At 38.3% G+C, this 20,260-nt stretch overlaps 1 protein-coding gene across 15 annotated transcripts in view; it reads left to right on the top strand.

Annotated features, from left to right (window-relative positions):
• Positions 1 to 20,260, top strand: part of NF1 (neurofibromin 1) — a 147,641-nt gene that overhangs the window by 115,712 nt on the left and 11,669 nt on the right. For 7 of the 15 annotated variants that reach the window (XR_010917991.1, XR_010917990.1, XR_010917993.1 and 4 more), the window contains 11 exons: positions 565 to 705; positions 1,275 to 1,401; positions 1,930 to 2,061; positions 2,657 to 2,792; positions 3,796 to 3,953; positions 6,543 to 6,665; positions 7,266 to 7,393; positions 8,307 to 8,407; positions 9,748 to 9,890; positions 10,743 to 10,789; positions 11,667 to 11,883. Coding sequence is in view for 10 of the 15 variants with exons in the window: in XM_067538044.1 (XP_067394145.1) it covers positions 565 to 705; positions 1,275 to 1,401; positions 1,930 to 2,061; positions 2,657 to 2,792; positions 3,796 to 3,953; positions 6,543 to 6,665; positions 7,266 to 7,393; positions 8,307 to 8,407; positions 9,748 to 9,890; positions 10,743 to 10,789; positions 11,667 to 11,883 (1,453 nt within the window). In the remaining 5 variants the exon portion in view is untranslated. Of the gene's footprint in view, positions 1 to 564; positions 706 to 1,274; positions 1,402 to 1,929; positions 2,062 to 2,656; positions 2,793 to 3,795; positions 3,954 to 6,542; positions 6,666 to 7,265; positions 7,394 to 8,306; positions 8,408 to 9,747; positions 9,891 to 10,742; positions 10,790 to 11,666; positions 11,884 to 15,991; positions 19,167 to 20,260 lie in introns of those variants that run through there. The other 8 variants (XM_067538037.1, XM_067538040.1, XM_067538041.1 and 5 more) reach the window with 6 other exon arrangements.

Below are 20,260 nucleotides of genomic sequence, written 5' to 3' on the forward strand. Positions count from 1 at the left end.
TGAAAGAATGGAGTGGATGGGGAGGCACTAGTCTCAAAGAGTGATCCTTGTGACGGATTCTTCTGTTATACATATCTTGAAGAATACAGCTGCTTGAAGAATGGAGATGTTGCTCATATGCACTGTCAGGCCTGGTCTATACTGATGGGAAAATTCAGTGGCAGTCAGCAGGAGTTACACAAGTTACGCAGAGTAGCTTGCATAACTTATATTGACTTCCTAAATCCTCTTCTGCGCGCTATCTCCACTATGCTGCACCTTTTGAGGAGGTGATTTAATTGAATCAACTTTCAGTTTGATTGATTGGGTCTTTACTGTGGCTCAATCGATCTGGATAGATCGATCTGACAGCTGCGAATTTGCTGCTGTCAGTGAAGACATACCCTCAGTTTTGTCTTTAATGTGGTTGAAGAGAGAACTCCATATGCGGATAACAGACCACCACAATGAAGGATATCTTAATAATGCATGGCATATACAAGATTACCAGGATACATTTTGTCCTGTTCTATTCATTTCCAGAAACTGATTTGAAATTAAAATCACTGCAATATTTTCCCCTAGGACTCTCCTATGCACAAGGCCCTCTTTTGGGTGGCGATGGCAGTGCTGCAGCTAGATGAAGTTAACCTTTATTCAGCAGGTACAGCACTACTTGAACAAAATCTACATACCTTAGATAGTCTTCGGGTATTCAATGACAAGGTAAGTGATCCATCCATGAGTAAACCGTGAGCAATCTTTAATGTACTGTACATTCATATCTTTGAAAGCAATCAAATCTGTGTATATGCTTTCTTGTTGAACAAAATAGTTGAGTGGAGAGAACTGGTGTCCAATATTCTCACTTGCAAGGAAATCAATATTCCAAGGTTTAAGAATCATCATGTTAACCTGCCTATAAAAACCCTCTTACTAACATTGATTCCTGTTGAATCTGAAATTCCACTGCAGGGTAAAAAGATACTTCTCCTTAAATGCTTAATTTAATCTTTGACATGTAGAGAGAACACAATCACAGCAAATTCCCTCTGACTTCCAAAAAGAGAGAAAAAAAAATCCCAGTTGATAACTTGTACCGTTGCTGGGAATTTACCCAGATTGGCACAGAGCACACATGTCAATATTGCATGGAAGGATTTTATTTACATATTTTCTTGCAAGTTTCTAACTTATTTTGATTTCTGTAATTTTTTTACCAAAAATTTAGTGGTATGAATAATAAGCATGAATAAACTACAGCTGAACACTGAGACACTGTTTTTCCTTAACAGAGCCCCGAAGAAGTATTTATGGAAATCAGGAGGCCTTTGGAATGGCACTGCAAACAGATGGATCATTTTGTTGGACTCAACTTCAACTCTAACTTTAATTTTGCACTAGTAGGACATCTTCTAAAAGGTAAGGATAGAAAACCTGTTGTGCGTGCTTTGCATGTCATATTCTAAGTGAGTTCAGAAGCATAACCAAGTCCAAAAATGAATGAAGAGTGAAAACTTGTTTCCATTGAAGTCCGTTGCAAAACTCTCATTCACTTAAATGGAGTCAGGATTTCACTTTTGTGGTGTGAATTGTCACCAGATACGTGACTTCATTTATATTTGTCCTTTTCTGCTACTTTTGGTTTTCTCTTTATCAGTTAGGCTTGATTCCTCTTCAGCTTACTGCATATTATAGAGGTGGTCATCATGGGACAGGAATTTAAGTAAATATGTAGAATATATGCCTGCACACTTGCAGTGTTCTGGGCTTTGGGTGGGGGCAGAAAATAATTGTTTTGGTGTGTCCTCTGCATTCACTAGTTTTGTGCTCGCTTACTGTGTATATATGAAGGGTGCTGAGAAATATTAGTAACAGCATTATAAATAATAAATATGCATTAAAAACTAAACGCTCAATGTTTGATTTCTTCATAACCTTGTTCCCTAGGATACAGGCATCCCTCTCCTACCATTGTAGCAAGGACAGTAAGGATTTTACACACACTACTAGCTCTGGTTAACAAACATAGGAATTGTGACAAGTTCGAGGTGAATACCCAGAGTGTGGCTTATCTGGCAGGTAAAAAAAAAAAAAGACTAAAACCTCTTACAAATCAAAAGGAATGAGGTGTGGAAATTCTTGATGCTAGGTTGATAAAATATTAAAGAGCTTTGTCAGAGAAGGGCGGGGCTGTTCAGAAAATTAGTCTGAAAGGTAAATCAGTGAAGATTTATTGTATGTTAAGGGAATGCTAACGAAGTTGGTAAACTCAGCCTGTGGGCTACCTTGTAACATATTGTTTCAAAATTCTTCCTGGGGTTGGAGAGAAGTTCTAAAACGTAAATACTTTAATGCTTATGTTAAAAAATAAAGCAATCAGGAGTTCTAGCAAGAGCGAACAATGTGGCCATATGGAGGGAAAATATTTAAATACATAAAATCGTAGTTGTAAATTTGTAGGGGACTGTTACGAAAAATAATTCAACTATTTTAAAATTATTAAAAATACCTTCCTTGTCCTCTAATTGACTGTAAGAATTTCAATGAGAAATAATTGCAGCTTCCAATGGATTTGTATATGTGCTAGGAAAAATATTCAAATGCACGGAGTACTGCATAGACTTCTGAAAATGTTACTGTCTTTGAAACTTGTTAGCTTTCTTTGGATTTTCAGCTTTGCTGACGGTGTCTGAGGAGGTTAGAAGTCGCTGCAGCCTAAAACATAGGAAGTCTCTCTTGCTGACAGAAGTTTCAATGGAAAATGTTCCTATGGACACCTATCCCATACATCATGGGGACACCAGCTGTAGGTCAGTGTCGCTCTCTTTATTTAAACTACAGCAGTTATCTGAATCTCAGCAAATATTTCAGGAAGAAAACTGTACCTTCTGCAGGTTATTTAAAGGTAACAAATAATGTGTTAAAAACCAGCATTCAGAAGAGCTGCTTTTAAAGATCAACTGTGCGTTAAGGGTTCAAGGCCTAGGCACTACTTAAGCACTCTATGCTTAAGCACTGGATGCTTAATTGGTATCTAGGTTTAGATCAGAAGCTGGGAATGGGAGATGGGATGGATCACTTGATTCCCTGTTCTGTTCATTCCCTCTGAAGCATCTGGCATTGGCCACTGTTGGAAGACAGGATACTGGGCTAGATGGACCATTGGTCTGACCTAGTATGGCCATTCTTACGTTCTTGTATGCTAGCCTCTCTGCATAGAGCTGAACTTCCCCCTAAATCTTGTTTCTACAACTTTAAAAACATAATCATCTTTATTTTTTTCCCTTAGCAGTTCCATAGAATAGTGTTTAGCTGTTTAGTGATCCCCTACTTCCTCCTTTCGCTGAGGTTCCAGCACGTAGTAGCTGGTGACATCAGTATTGCTTATGAACTGTGCAATCATAGTATATGAAGTCTGCATGTAAGTGGAAAGGAAAACCTGGTTTTATGAAATACTAAGTGTATTTCTAAAATTATTAGCATTTATATAAAAACAAGATCTAAAAACGTTATGGGTCAGCTGATTATTAAACAGGGCCTTCCCCATTCGTTATAAATTGGCTTCTTTACATTGGGTCATTTTCTTAATTGTTTTTTAACCTTTTCAGTAATATAATCACACAGGGTGCTGCATTTCACTGATAATTTTACAGAATTATACAAACAAAGTGGTTACTATAGAAATATTTCCAGCTGGCAGCTTTAACAATTACACAGACATTTCCCTCTATAAAGGGGAAAGTTCAAATAGTTAGAGGGTTTATAACCAAATATGTGCAACTTTTTAAATATTAAATTTCTCCACACTTTCAGGACACTAAAGGAAAACCAACCATGGTCCTCTCCAAAGGGGTCAGACAGACATCTTGCTGCCAATTACCCCACGGTGGGACAGATTAGCCCCCGAACACGAAAATCCATGAGTTTGGATATGGGACAGCCTTCACAAGCCAACACTAAAAAGCTACTAGGTAAGTAAGATGCTAGGTTTACTAGTTTGTTACATCAGCTTTAAAAAGCTAAGGCAGATAGTGTAAAATGTTTTTGGGTGAATATAACATTTTTTTAAATATGCCTATCCTTTCCTCTAGGCACATACACAACACCTACACAATACAAATTGGACTAATCTCCACAATTAAAGACCTTGTCCAGTCCCTCCAAAGGAAGGACTCTTCCCCTGTTACCAGCTTTCAAACCCCCCCCCACCCCCTCCCATAGGAAGTCTGAAAAAATATAAATTTTACAGTGAAACATGGTCATCAAATCCAAGCAATGCAGAGCCAAAAAAAAAGCATATACCAGAGTTAAGGATCATTTACTGCCACCAGCCCTCTCCATCAAAATCTAGAGGCTGCTAACTTGACCACCTCTGCTGATCTCAATGTCTGTGGTTAATAGTAGAAACAAGGCAGTCCCAAAACATTTAAAGTTTTTGGCAGTTGTTGCTTATTTTTTTTATTTGAAGTATTGAAATATATATTAAAAATTTCGTTGCCTTTGAAAACAAATGGAAGAAAAAGCAGTTTTCAATCTTGCTGACTTTGGCCATGTCCTCTTTAAATTTCATAAGGAATACTTAATAGTATTTTCATGGGAAAAGGCAGATCTTCAAGACATAATTAAAATTTATAAGAATTACCTCCTAGTGGGAATAGATTAAAACAAAATTTGGTTAGTTGCCAGCAAAATGTTACACTTATAGCTCCTTAACTTATTAGGTTTATGGGTGGAGAAGTCTTAACTTGACAGGAAAAAAAAGAATGATAAGAGTTTCCTGGCATACTGCATCAATCCTCTTACGTTATATGACTTATTACTGCCTCTCTTTGCTTTGCAACAAAAGTTGCCTCCTAAGTTCCTCAGAAAGTGAAACTGGGGTATCTGAACAGGGCTTGTTCAGTGGTGATTGTACTAGAACAGTCTTGAAGATTGCGATACTTACATAGCCACGGAACAAGTACAGCACATGCAGTGGTTGTGTAAGCTTCCTACACTACCTTGCCCCACTGTGCTTCAAACCTGACCTAGAGGTTTTTAGCCTCAAGGGAAGAGAGGATAACTCAGTGACCATGGCCATTAAATCTTTGGTCTCCCTGTTGAACCTTTTAATAAGGGCTCCAATTAGTAACAGTGCTTAAGCAATTGGCGGTGTGGACCCCATCACCACTGGAAACTTATTTTGAAACCACAAGATTTACTTCATAAAAAGGCCACTAAGCAACCATCAGATAGTAACAACTTTCAGTTACTTCCAACAAGTGTAGGATTTGAATTGGCAACCTTTCCTCTGTCCTATTACCTATCACCTGAGCAGTTCTTTAAGCCATCTTTACCCTTCTTGTGTTCTGAGACTGTGTAGGGCTGCTGCAAATTCCTTATGCCAGCTCTACACCAGCCAGAGATGTCCTTAGAGAGCAGTTTCATTCTCTATAAGACTAATTTACCCTGTGAAAGTGCCATAAAGGGAGGCTTTAATATAATTGAGAATCAGGCTTCTAGAACTCAGTATCACACAGTGATGTTGTATGGGAATGCCGTGAAATTAGATTTTGGCCTTAACATGTTTAATGACTAGCAGTTACCTAGGCAGCAGAATATCCGGGCATTCATGATTTCATCTTGTCTGCAAGAGGGAGAGGAAGGGGGAAGGATTGTGGCATAGTGGGTTTAGTACTCTGGCCATCTGGTTTGTGATGATATCAGAGTATTGGAGAACACTTGCTGTCTCCAGGCTTCCTGTCTTGGGCAACTAGACAACTACAGTGAGCTGCTTGTTTCTGTTTCCCTCTCAGGAGTGGATGACAGACTTGGAATAATAATGTCGTGGCCAGTGTATAGGAATATGTTGCTTTTCAGAGCTTTGTCAGGGCCAGGCCAGTGCTGTTTAGCCTCTCACCTTTCATAAGCACTAGAATATCCCCACTAAGTGAGGGCTGGTTCACACTTACCGCGCAATTCGGCAGCAGTCGACAGGAGTTACACAAACTACGCAGAGTAGTTTGCCTAACTCCCGTCAACTGCTTCTGCACGCTGTTCACATTGCGCTGTTCCCGTCGGCTCAGCGCTACGCCAGTTGAGGAAGTGGACTTATTTAGTCGACTTCCTCATCGATTGAGCGGGTCTCACTGACCGCTCAATCGATCATGAAAGATCGATCTGGCGGCGGCAAATTTGCCGCCGCCAGTGTAAACATAGCCTGAGAGGGTGTAGTGACTCATGACCCTGAGAGTGGCTTGCTTTCCAATAATAAGCCATTCAAATATTTACTAAATGGGAGACACTGTAATATGTTGACCAGGAAACAGATTTTGGGAAAGGACCAGCACACACTCAACATCTGAGCCTTAAATATCATTTTTTAAAATGGTATGTTGTGTTAGCCAAGCATTTCAAAAGATGTGACAGTAGTATGCTAGGTAATAGTGTGACCATATCTTGAGCTAACGTGTCACAGTGAAAAAAATTCAGTACCTTGCTATTCAAATACACACAAAATAGGCACCATGGTTTACTGATTTAAGTTCTTGGTAACAGTTTTTTTTGTTTTGTTTTTTTAGGTACAAGGAAAAGTTTTGACCACTTGATATCAGACACAAAGGCTCCTAAAAGGCAAGAAATGGAATCTGGGATTACCACACCCCCCAAAATGAGGAGAGTAGCTGAAAATGACTATGATATGGGTGAGAAGAAAGACTAACACTTTTAGAAAACTCCTAGTATTAAATGTTTCCAACCTTTTGTAGTCTTGGCAATTGAATTTCAAATCACAACAGTTGAACAAAGTTAATATGGAGACCTAGAGTAGAGGCATAAATATATATTGCATAGTAGAATGAAGTCAGATAAACCAGCTTATACCCTTTATATTTTTATCAGCATTGAATGCAGGGGCTTTTTTTGTTTTTGTTTTTTTAAACAAAGGAAGTAGTGGCCTCATAGATAGAGCACCGGACTGGCACTCAGGAAACTTGGGTTCTGTTCCCGGCTCTGATACTGGTCTACTGAGTGACCTTGGGCAAGTCACTACACTGCCGTGTGCCTCAGTTTTCCCTTCTGTGAAATGGGATATTGATCTTTACCTACTGATAAGCGTTACGCAAAGGCTTGGTATTATTATTACCACAAACATGCTTTTTTATAAAGTACAAAGTCATTGAATTGTGGATAACACAAAAGCTGCTTCATGGGAGTTGTAGGTGGCTGAATGTGATGGGATGGTGTATAATTCTTTGTTTTGTAATTACTGAGCTCTGGCTGAGTAAATTTTTTTTTTCTGGCAGAAACCCAGAGAATATCGCCCCAACAACACCCACACCTTCGGAAAGTTTCTGTGTCTGAGTCTAATGTCCTCCTGGATGAAGAGGTCCTTACTGATCCAAAAATTCAAGCCCTGCTGCTTACTGTCCTTGTAAGTCCTTGTACTGTACTGTACTGTCCATATTATAGTATTTTTATGCACTATATCTTTAAAACCAGCATGTATGTTTCAGTGCAACACTAGTAGGGCTTGATTGATCAGGATCTGTCCCTGGTATGAGAATTCTTTTGCCCCACTAATGTCTAGAATGTCCAAGAGAATTACTTTTTAAAATGCATATTTAATATCAATAAACAGGCAGATATTTAACATTCATATTTCTGTACCTTTTTGCAGAGTACATCAAATTATTATCTCACTTTTTCATGGGTGATGAGAATCACAAAACAAATGTTGATGCTACAATGTGTTATATATTTTTTTAAAATCTTAAATTGCTGGAACTAGATTAATTTGAGTTTTAAACTAATGTGAGCACAGGGGTTGAGGGTTGCAGTATAAATTACTATAAAAAAAAAAGTTCTCTCAACCTGCTCCAGAGCAGTTCCCATCACCGCCATCCTCTGAAAAGACATTCAAGAATGTTTAATCTGAATTTCTTTGTTCTTACTCTGAAGTTTGAGTAAATTTCTAAACTTCCAGTTTTTTAAAACTGGTGGGGCAATCTTTGTTGAAAAATTTCTCACCAAAAGAGGGAATGTGTATTGTCTAAAATTTTTGCTAATTTTTAAAACTTTTATCAACTCTGTTCATTGTCAGTCTCCTATGTGCACATGAAATACTTGAAAACCATGTCCTTAAAAAAATATTCCTTAATGTGATCAGCTATCTTACTAGTGCTCTTTTTTGGCAATCAAATGCTGTTAGTGATGAACTAACATGATTAGTGTCATGCCTCAATGTTTGAAATCCTTTTTTTTTTTTTTTTTTTTTTTAAATTAACCACAAATAGTCACCTCCCAAATTAGAGAGAGACTGATTTTTGTAATTTGCATTATGGCAGGCAACGTTAGTAAAATACACTACAGATGAGTTTGACCAACGAATTCTTTATGAGTATTTAGCAGAAGCCAGTGTCGTCTTCCCAAAGGTCTTCCCTGTTGTGTAAGTAATTAAAACTCAGTTTATATAATAACTTCCACAATAAGTTTGCTGCTTTACACGTCCATTAAATGACTTCAGGAACCGAATGGCAGTGGGTGACAACATTTTTTCATCCCTAAATTACTATTTCAAATTTAACTTAGACTTGCAAGGTCTAACGGCTTTTACCATTGGGAGCTGTCTAGTGGCCTATGTGAAACAAGTTTGGTGTTCCTGGTGGTAGAAGTATCCTCAATAAAAAAAAAACACCCACACAATTGGTACTAAGTCCCTTATTGACAGTTTCCACAGAGAGGCCAAAGGCCTTGGAATCTGAATTACCCTCTGACATAATCCTTCCAAGTCAAGAGTTTGGGTGTTTTGGCCTAGCTCTGGAGAAGTTTGCACTGCTGTTGCCCATGCTGGGCAGTTTACATGGGCAATAAGCCAATAGCTTCTACACCTAACACCAATACCGTCTCATGCTCATTGCAGCCATTGGTCCAGCAGCTCAGTTATGGTGTTCAGTATTTGAAACTATAAAAAGGAGTTGAATTTTAAATAAAAATAAAAACTTTGGGTTTGTTTGTATTGTATTAGTGTGTTATTGCAAAACAAAGGGATATATATTACCTTTTAAAATTTTTTTCTGAAATAAAAGTGACAGTAATTGGCATTCTTTATGACATTGTCAGGAGTAATACTGAGGATTGAGTAAACTATCACTTCACCAATAATGGATACCCTTCCAGGTTAGGCTTGAAGCCTCTTGGAAGGCTGATATGAGGGAAGCTTGAACTGCATGTTCTGCCACTGCCTGCCCATTCTGTGTATCTTTTTTTGGATGAATTGTGGAGGTCCGTTTCCATACCTGGCACTGTCCTCGTACACAAACAGAAAATGTACTGAAACTGAAAATACCCAGTACGACCCAATGCATATACTTGACAGTGTGGTTAAGGGTAGGCTTTTCAAAGGAGCCTAAGTGAGAGAGGCACCCATCCTCCTGCAACTCTTTTGAAAATCCCAGCCTAAAAGACTATCTCGTTCCAGAGATTAATTTTACCAATGGAAGTGTTCACTTGTAAATAATTCAGATACTTGATTTTGTGTAGTATTTTGTGAATTGCTAATTAAAGAAAAGGGTTGATGTTTTCTATGTCTGGAATTTTCAAAAGCACTGAGGTGACTTACGAGCACAAGTCCCATTGAAAGTGAATAGGGCTTGTGCCCCTAAATCACTTGGACACTTCTGAAAATCCTATTCTAATAGTTTTGTTTGATCAATGAGCCTGCAGTTCATATCTGACTTTAAGTAACTAAATGAACAAAAAGAAGACACTTATTTTTGTATTGTTTAGGCACAATTTATTGGACTCCAAGATCAATACCCTTTTGTCTCTGTGCCAAGACCCAAATTTGTTGAATCCAATTCATGGGATTGTTCAGAGTGTTGTCTACCATGAAGAATCTCCACCCCAGTACCAAACTTCTTACCTACAAAGTAAATATCTTTCTGCTTTTTTTAAACTGCTGTACTGTAAAATAAATAACTACAAATTTTTCCATCAAGATTACTGCTGCCCAGAATTTGTTGTGGGTTTTTTTCTTAATTTCACAAATTCTAATGTAAGAATGTATTCATTTGTACTATATTTATTACCTGTTTTAATGTGAATGTAAAATTCTTGCTGTGACTGCATGGCGCCAGCTGCTCGAGGAAACACTAAATGAAATGGGCTAGAAGTTAAAACTCAATCATTTGTTTCCGTGTGCCAAGGTGAGTGAAGTACAAAATGCAAATACTGGTCAAAAGTGGCAAATAATAAGTTAGATTTATAAAATTCTCTTAGATTTAACAATCAAGTGTCCAACTGGTAAATAAATTGTGTAAAGTAAAATTTAAAAAGTACCCAAGTTCCATTTTGAAAGTGACTTAGGAACTAAAAGCCTATGAGATTTAAGTTCCTAAGTGCCTAAGTCACTTTTGAAAATGTGGCTTATGCTTCTAAGTCACTTGCTCTTTTGGAAATTTTACCTATACTTAAACCCTTAATATGACAGCATCCCTTTTCAATTTGGTTTTGAATTCATTTATTACATCTAAGATATATATTTTATATAAAAAACTCAATATTTGTGCACTTTACATGTTAAACACAAAATTCAATCTATTTTTAGGCATAAAAAAATTTCACATTTTGTTACAGGGTCATCCTTACATAACATTATTTTTTTTTCAATATGAAAGTAAATCCAAGGGATACAGCTTATATACTTCCTAATTTTTTTGCTTTCTATCAGTATTCTAGAAGATAATTGTTATAGTATGGTAATATTCAATTTGTTGTTATAGGTTTTGGATTTAATGGGTTGTGGAGGTTTGCTGGGCCATTCTCTAAGGTAAGAATAGTAAGAAAACTGTAAGTTCTTCAGTGTCTTGTCTTTATTCTCTGTGTAGAGCACCAGGATGTTCCTATGGCATTATATATACATATTTAAAAAACAATGTTAATAAAACTGACTAACCCACTAGGCAAACTTTTATGTGTAAGGCAGTAACTAGCCCTCTGGCACACTCACAATTCTTGATAGATTTGATAAGCAGGTATAAAAACAGATAGTGTTACCTACCGTTAAACTTTCAGTCAGGTAAGAACCATCAAGTAGGTAAATAACCATTTGCAATGCTCCCACCCTCATTGTTAAGAGGCATTTGACATATTTTATCATTCATCACATCTCTAGTTCTTTATTAAATGTATTTTGTGGCTTACAGAAATGTGGAAATCAATACAGAAGTAACTACACAGTGAAACATTTCATGTTATACACTGAATACAATATTGTCTTAAGTATTGACCATCTGTACTGCAATTTGTTCTGTCAACTCAATGTAACAAGAACCAAATGAGCAAAGATTGGGCAGTAGCTGGATATTAGATTTAAAGGCGCTCAGATAATGATTTTTATAAATTGTCACATTCAGAGCTAGATGCAGCAGTTCACCTTCTGAAGGAAATTTCGGCATTGGTGCTTTCACTTCACTACTTGATGCTGCTGCTGTCCAATGGTATGCCCCGATTATAACTACAGATTGCCTTTGTGTATACATTTAAATTAATCTGAATACAAACTAAGATTCGACTTGGCAAATGCCCACATAAAATGCTTAAAGACTTAGACAAAGCAAGCTAACATCAAAGTGAGGTCTGAGGTAGAACTTGTGTTAATATTAGTGGAAGAGAAAAAGGAACAGATCTAATTTTTATTTCCACAGCAAACACAGATCCCAGACTATGCTGAGCTTATAGTGAAGTTTCTTGATGCCTTGATTGACACATATTTGCCTGGAATTGATGAGGAAACCAGTGAGGAATCCCTACTGACACCTACATCTCCTTATCCTCCTGCAGTGCAGAGCCAGCTCAGTATTACTGCTAACCTTAACCTTTCTAATTCCATGACCTCACTCGCAACTTCCCAGCATTCCCCAGGTCAGTAAATGTTTTTACATTACATATGTAAAGGGAATATATTAAAACTAACATTTGTGTAGCCCCACAAACAAAAAGTGTCATTAATACTCCGGAGATGTTAATATATTAAGCACCATTGCATTCTGAAGCAGAGTAAATATTAAAATATTGATGACATTATTGCATCTTGATGTTGGATTTTGTTTGTCATGAAAATTGTCTTCTGGCCCTGCTGTACGGCGAGTGGAACTTGACATTGCCACGCGTTACAAACAGGCAAGCCCTGGAAAACAATAATGCTGAAGGAGACCTAGGGGTTATAGTGGGGAAACTAATTAGATATGGGTTGGTAATGTGATGTAGCTGGAAAAGAGCCAGTGCAGTTTAAAGCTGTACAGGCAACAGTATGATGTCACAGAACAGAGAGCTAGTAGTCCTGCTGAATAAAAGAACCAGTGCTCTCACACCTGAAATACTGCTTCATTCCTGACCATGTTACTGAAAAGACACCGATAAATTGAAGGAAGTTCCAAAAAGAACTACTACCAAGTGTCAAGAAATAGTAAATGGGAGGAATGGAAGCATTTAATACATATAGATTGGCTATGTGACAACTCAGTGGGGGGAAATAGAACTGCAGATGTTTGCATGCTGAAGGATAAACAGTGAGCAAGGAATTATTAAATGTAGTACATGAGGGTATGAGCTAGGAGTAGTAGGATGAAACGTACAAAGAAAACAGGGTGAATGTTGTGGAAAATTTCTTGATAAATTAGACAGTAGTTTTGGACTGCTAATATGCACATCTTCTAGTAATGTCTTTTCTGCCTCTATTAGTCATACCAATATAGTGTGTAATTTTGCTCTGTTGTGTTCAAATTGCTATAGCTCCGACACTTTTTTAAATCATCTTTTTGATTCCATGCTTATTTTTCTATTCTGGATGCAAGGCTTGGTAGCCTTTTGCTTGCCTCTAGGTCCAGTACTTGGGATAGGCTGTGTGCATAGTCTCCGTTTTCTGACTGGCTTCTGTTGACCCAAAGCCAGGAGTCAGTTCCACTCAAGGAATCTAGACTTCCGGTTCTTCTTTCCATTCACAGATGTAGTCCGTGTTTCTTTGTCTATATGATGATAAATATTAGGTTTGCAAAAGATGAGGCAATGCCCTATAAAGCTGGCTGTCCGAACGAGTAACGCTGAAGTGTATTTAAAATCCTACTACTTCATGACTTAGCTGTGATCTCAAAGCAGCTTCTGTCAAATGTCTTCGAAGTAGTGGATTCCAATTTTTTTAGAACAGGTGAAACTCTCTAGTTGATTTAATCATTGGAGAGTGAGTGCTAGGAGCGTGTCTTAAGAAAATTCTATGTAGGAAGAAAAATCAGTTATCCTCAGGAGAACATGGCTCATTTCCCAGGTTCTGGCTAATCCAAGATGATTTATTTCACTGAATAGCTTTGTCCTCAATGGGGAAACTGAGAGAAGAGGATTAGTTTTTCAGAGTTGTATCTGTCTATGCTGCTTTATCAATAGCCCAGCTTAGCCCTTGGGAGGCTTTTATTGTTATTGCAGTCTTTTTGCTGTGTCCTTGTTATAGATGTTCATGCTTAGGACAAATAATAATATGGTAATAAATGGGCATACAGGAGGTATCTGTTTTAGAAATCCTTGGAAAAGTCGGTCTTTTACATTGCAGGAATTTTTAATGTTCCTATCTTAATTTCTTAAATAACAAGGTGGTTATAGCTTTGTCTATAAACATTCAATTGTATTAACATAATTCCTTTGGCAGAAATATTATAAAACAATGAGTAGTGAATAATGCCAAGTTAGTTGACTTCATTTAAAACATAAAACTTCGTGAAGCTATTAGATGGGGTCCCAATAGAATTACTGTAATTGTTTAAAGGGACACAGTCAAATTAAAAATCTGTTTCTTTCTGAAAATTTTGAACTGACTATAAGTACAAATAGGACCGAAGAGTCCTAAAACTGAAAAAAGTTCAGGGGAGAATTTTGTCAGTAAATTTGTGTATTTGCCAGTGCTGTTTAATAAATTCTCTGTTTCCATCTATGGGCAGTTAACAAGATAGAAACTGACTGACAAATAGAGGTGTCAGAAAAAAAATTAAAGGCATTTAAAAAACACAAATTCAGGATATGCTGTTTAAATCAACATCTTAATAGAAAGACCTGTCTTATGGCTACCTCTCCTCCCACAATCATGTAACATTTCTGTGACATCTCCAGCAGTTGTTTGCACATAGTAAAGGGATGTTGGGAAAGTATTTGTGCATATTTAGCTTCTGTACTGCATTATATGTTGTGGAGTTCTTTTCAGAAAGAAAAGATTCACGGTGTATACATTTGTTCTTCATTTCATCACTTCCTATCTGTTCTATTTCTAGCCAGCTCCCTGCAAACCACTAGCAAGTGTTCCATAGACCATACTGGTGAATGGAGACAGTTTAGGAGAAAATGGGATTTTTAAAAGATTTGTTAACTTAAAAAAAAATGTTTTTAAAAAGGTTGGCAGTGTCTGTTCAAAGCATAAATGTATGACATTAATGTCTTGTTTGTAATAATGAATTAGACTATATACTATGTTAAATGCAGGGCTAGAGATTAGTCAGAGCATACTTTTTGGTCACAAGACCGCTTCATCCAGTAGCTTAGCTGAGAGTGTTAAAAGTTTCAGACTATAAGGAATTCTGTCTGATTCTTAAATTTCTTTAAAATTTACAAAACTAATTTGTATTTCTTGGCTTTATTTTGTATTGTGGGCTGGTATTTTAAGTGAATTAGTAAACCCCCTTATCTGCCAAAATACAAAGTTCTTCCATTACATTTGTTACATGGAAAGCTCAGTGGTAACTTTTAGCTTTTTTGCGGATGTCACTTGATACAGAGGATGATGATATATTTTAATTTTTTTAAATGTATTTTCAGAACTTTTCAAATATATACACTAAATGAGAGAAAATACAGAAGAATACATCAAGTCACATACAAAGAACATAGGTATACATTACGCCTTGCATATAGGCCAACACTTTCATAAGTTACTAGTGATTGAATTTTGGGTGCCCAGCTTCGGATACCTTCAAGGGCTGTTGTTCAGAGATGCTCAAGACCTCTGAAAATCACCCCTTAAAGACATTTCAAGTTAGTCACTTAAAAATTAAAACACCCAAAGACTCTAGTAACTTCTGAACATCTTCCCCCAACTTTTAATTGAAATGTTACTCAATCCCTTCTCTTCACGTTTATTTCTTATTAATGTTTCGTCTGTACCTGAATGTACTCCTCCCCCCCCCCTCCCCCCCCCCATTCTGGCAATTGGGTGGAAGGGGAGACATAGAATTAGACCAGTGGTTCTCCAACTTTCTCATTCCATGGACCGTTTTGTAAGTCAGAGCTGTTCATGTTGCACCTCCACCCCAAAATCTCCCACTGCGGGGGCTTGGTCTGCACAGATTCATTCTGATTTAGCTAAAGGTGTAATATTGAACGGGTACAACTTTGTATGTAGATCAGACCTTGTTTTTCAAACTCTTCAGTCCTGTTGACCATTTAATCAGCCCCCTTGTATTCCAATTAACTCTGCCATGTTAGAGAGGTCAGATCATTGCTATGTATATTTCTCTCCTTCTGCTGTTATCTCGGGAAAAAATGTAAGTGGACAAGTGGTGAAAGAGGTGTTTATCCCCAGAATGCAATGAGTAACTCAAGCACACCAGGGTAGGAGATAGAGATGACCACTACAGGGTCTCTATAAAGAGGAGAGGTAGCCACAGGGGTTCTAGGAGGTGCACGACTTTCACAGTGATCCTCATACTTATAGTCTGAGAACCATTTAACTAAAAATCAATTGTTTTGGTGATGCCCATCTTACCTTATCACATCAGATTAATTTAGAAATAACCATTGATTTATACAAACAGGTTTTTATTATGATAACAAAATCTATTAGAAATTTGCAAATATTAAAATTTGTCCATTTCCTGTTTCTGGGAACAGGAGAGCTAGGCAAAATCATTGTTTATAAATGTTGTCTGTCTTATTCTTTTTTCTTGTCATGGACATTATTCACTTATGTTTTTTCTTTCATTCCGTATCCTTGAAGCTTCTCTGCCTTGCTCTAAATCAGCAGTTTTCATGCAGCTTCCTCATCAAGGTACCCTCTACTTTCATCATATTTGCACGAGATACTGCTTGATCTGCATTAGAGTTGGGCTTATGGCATGAGAAGTAATTTACTAATCTCTTTAAACACAGGAATGACTCCAGACACAGTCCTTGTAAGTAAGCACGAAGCTGTTGCATTTTTTGTATCAAGTAAGGAGCTAATGATAATACTTAAAACACAGCGGGTGAGACTTCAAGCCATCTCCACTGGAATAAGGCATGTTTGAGAACAGAGAATTGGTACCTAGATATTCCAGTGATGGGCACCCAATGAAGATATTCTAGTGCAAATATTAGTAAAGAATAGGAGAGGGACAGAAATGTTTCATTTGTGTTTTTCTGATTACTAGGAAATCAGCTTAAACATTTAGCTATGCACCACCAGTACTTATGCACAAGAGAAGTTGTTTGGAACCAACTTTGCCAGATTAATATTGAAGGACACATGCTGATTTTATTGAGAGACCATGCCATTTTGAGGCTTCTGTTCATGTAGGAGATACAGAAAGAGTTGCAGAGAGTGTTTATTTGCTCATCCATGTAGACTGCTTCCTGTTTTCTTTTATCATGTGGTTTGCCCGAGCTCTAGGTTGTCTGCACCTGCGTGTGTGGTGTGTAAGGATGAAATGAGCCACAACTGACCACAGGAGTCAGAATGTAATTGTTTTTTGAATTTAGAAAATAATCCTTATGCCTGTAAAATAGTGTGTCTGATTCTCTACTCTGATTAGTGTAAATGAAAGAAGAATCTAATTATTGACAGAATGAGAGGCTGATTCTCATCTGCATGGGACAGAGGACAGTTGGAGGTACAGTTTGTATTAAAATGGCTTGAAAGGTTTTTTATTTATTCAATAAATTATCACTTGCTGCTTCTTTTCATAGTAAGGTTAAAAATTAGCTGAAATCTGATTGACGTTTTTTTCACTGTCACTACATTTTGCTGTAGGCCACATTTTAGCTGCTACCATTAAAATCATTTTCCATGTACAGTGTTCATTCCATTGCTGAACAGTAAGTAACACGATTGCTCTTGAGTATTCATGGACATAACACACCCAACACATTCATTCTGCTGCAAAAATGAGGCATAAGCCTCTGAGGCTCCATGACATTAGTGCAGGAATAATTTTCAGTCAGAATACACAATTTCAGTATAAAATTGGTAGCTGTAACTTGAAAGCAGGTTTGGATTAAAGTGAGGTTTCAGCTTCATTGCTTCAAATTAGCAATTCTGTTCTAGGGTGTTAGCGTTGATGGTTCTTGACCCAAAGTCCCTTCTGTGTAGAATGACGTTCATGTGTTTGCAATGTAATAAGTTATTTGTGCGAAGTTCAGACTAAAATAATTAGAACTTACTGGTTGCTATGATCTGACATGGATCTTTTCTTTTACACACTAAGTTATTTACAATTAACTTATTTTAGCAAGGCCAGTGTTGAGAGAATAGGGGTTAAAGATGTTTAGAAATGTGTATGCATTTGAATATAAATCCCATTTAGTGCTTTCATCCTGACGTTGTGCACAGTAAGCCTCACTCCACCTTTACCATGTAGATGCTCACCTGTGAAGTTTCCTGTTAGGTCCATTTTCTGACCTCTGTCTTCTGTGGTGCTCACGGTGGAAAATATATTGGTTGGTGCTTAAAAAATGGCTGGTTTACAAATATTTAAATAACATTTCCATTGGTGTCTTTCATCACTTAAACAGCTCTTCAGGTGATTGTCCACATGGATTCCATTTCTGATGCATATGTGCTCCATGCACATGAGGTCGGATCCTTTTGGCCAGCAGTGCCGTTCGGGTCACACCTGAACCCTCGATGCCCTACCACATACCCCCACCGAGGGCATAAAGGGCAGAGTGAACCCAACCAACTGTCAGTTCCTTCTTACCAATTATAGCTGCAAAGACAGAACTCATGCAGCGTTCATTTCTCTGCACACCGGGCTACTTCGCTGATCTGTGTGTGTCTATGTATTGTATGTATGTGTGTATATATGTTAAAATATTAGTGGTTTGTATAGTTGGTGTATAATGTTTTTTACCCCCATTAGCTATCTATATTTAAGACAAAAAATTTAGTGTTAAAGACAGCCCTAATACTGGGATTTAGCTTTCGTGCCTGAAACAAAGTCCCTGGGGCTCCAGCCATCCATGCTTTAATGTAGATAATCCACTTTGTTAATGACTGGCACTCAAGATCCCTTTTTGTCTTGGAGAGGGCCATATCCCTGATGGATCCTCAGTCTCACTCGTTTTGCAAGAGGATGCAGAAGGTGAGAGAAACTCATCTTCAACTTTTTTTCCCCCATGGAGCACTCATTGAGATCCCCTCAGAACCAGAGAAAAGTGGGCCCTCCACCCCAGAGCAGGCTTCCTCGCTCAGCTTTCTTATAAGCAGCAACTCAACTCTGAGCTCCCAGGCACGCTCTTGAAAGAAACCTTTATCCGCTGAGACCAGCAGAGCAGCAAAGTCCTCCTCTACCTAGACAGCTTAAGGGCTAGGAAAAAACATCATTCCCTCAGCGAGCCCAGGCCTAGGTCACACTCCTTGAGACCTATTAAAGGATGCCTAGCTTTCTTAAAGACTTCTTAGCCTATGGGGATTCACAGCCTGAATCAGGTCCTTCTAATCTCCGAGCACATACAGCAGCAGTCTGTGCTTCGTCTGGCACCGATATTTGTGCATGTGCTGCTGAGGACTCTGGTGCCAACCCCTGTGGTACAGATGCACAGACTTCCTTAGCACTGAAATTATTTTGAGTACCACACGATCTGGTGGATTCTCACAGCGGAGGATAGTAGCGACGACTCAGGCAGCCCAGTACAGTACCAACTACCAGTACTATTACGGTACTAGTCACCTCTTCAGCTCCGGTGGTGGGGGATATATTTACCTTACAGCTCCAGAAGAGTAGATCCCCCCCATGAGTACTCTTTCCTTCTCCCCTTCTGAGCACAGTAAGAAGGTATCTCCTACCCACTCAGCTTGTTCCCATTCATAGGACTCCTACTGGTTTGACAGGGAGACATTGTTGTAGACATAGACCTTTGGGATGTCCGGGAGATCAACATTTGCAGACTTGATGAATAATTTTTCCTGCCTAATAAATCTGATTTTTTTTTCAGATCCTTGTCTCTTGAGAGTCATTTTTGGGGATCTCTGCTAGTGAGTTTCTCAATAAATTGTGGTACCTTGTCCTAGTTACTTTCACATATCAGTTCAACTAGCACACAGAAAATGCCTCAGATTTGAAGTGGGACCATCCCACTACCAGTGCAGAGTCCTACTCTTTAGTCTTTCAACAGTTCCAAGAGTATTGCTTGGCAGTCATAGCAGCTCATCTAAAGAGGCAAGGGATCCAGGTATATGCATAGCTTGGCAATTGGCTCATTTGAGGAAGACCACGGCAGCAAGTGAACAATTCCATTCACCTAGTCCTACAACTTTTCACCACGCTGGGTCTCAGGATCAACAGAAAAGTCATCAATGTTACCAACCCAGAGAATAGAGTTCATTGGGGCAGTGCTAGTTTCCACATCAGTATGAGCTTATCAGCTACAAGAGAGTTTTGAGACTTTAATAGATCTCATCAACCAGCTGCAGGCTCACCCATAAACATCAGATGTGACTGCTTGCTGGTCACCAGAAGTGGAATCTATGGCCAATCACAGAGAATGGTTCTGGTTCTTTAAGATGTGTTCGCCACATCGGTCCCATGACCTCCACCCTCCCTCCTGGGTTTCATGGAGTCCTGTGACCCCCGGGTACTGTACTGGCCAAGGAGCTGAAGGACAGCTGAGCCGTTTGTGCCCTTTAGGCCCTCTAGTGTCAGGGCATAAGGTCATCCAGGGCGTAGGTACAGCCCAACAGGCACTGCTGGCCAAAAGAATCTGATTTTGCGTGCATGGGCACATGCGCACCAGATGTGGAATCCATGTGGACAATACATCTTGAAGTGCCACAGTCAGAGTAAAAGTAAGTAAGTAACTGGGTTTTTTTATTGTATCCAGTTTCCTAACAACTCTCATTCAAGTTGATTTAAACACTGAGAGTTCAGAGCTGAGGTTTGAAAGAGGATAAAGCAAGATATTTGCATATTACACTGTGTATGATAAAATATACAAAAGGACACGCTTCAACAGAGAAGCAATAAGTAGAACATGAGAAATAACACTCCATTCTTGCTTGGTCCTTCGTTTC

Source organism: Emydura macquarii, unplaced genomic scaffold (assembly GCF_026122565.2).
Source record: "Emydura macquarii macquarii isolate MOO-44397 ecotype Brisbane River unplaced genomic scaffold, CSIRO-AGI_Emac_v2 contig_450, whole genome shotgun sequence".
NCBI classification, from domain to species: domain Eukaryota; kingdom Metazoa; phylum Chordata; order Testudines; family Chelidae; genus Emydura; species Emydura macquarii.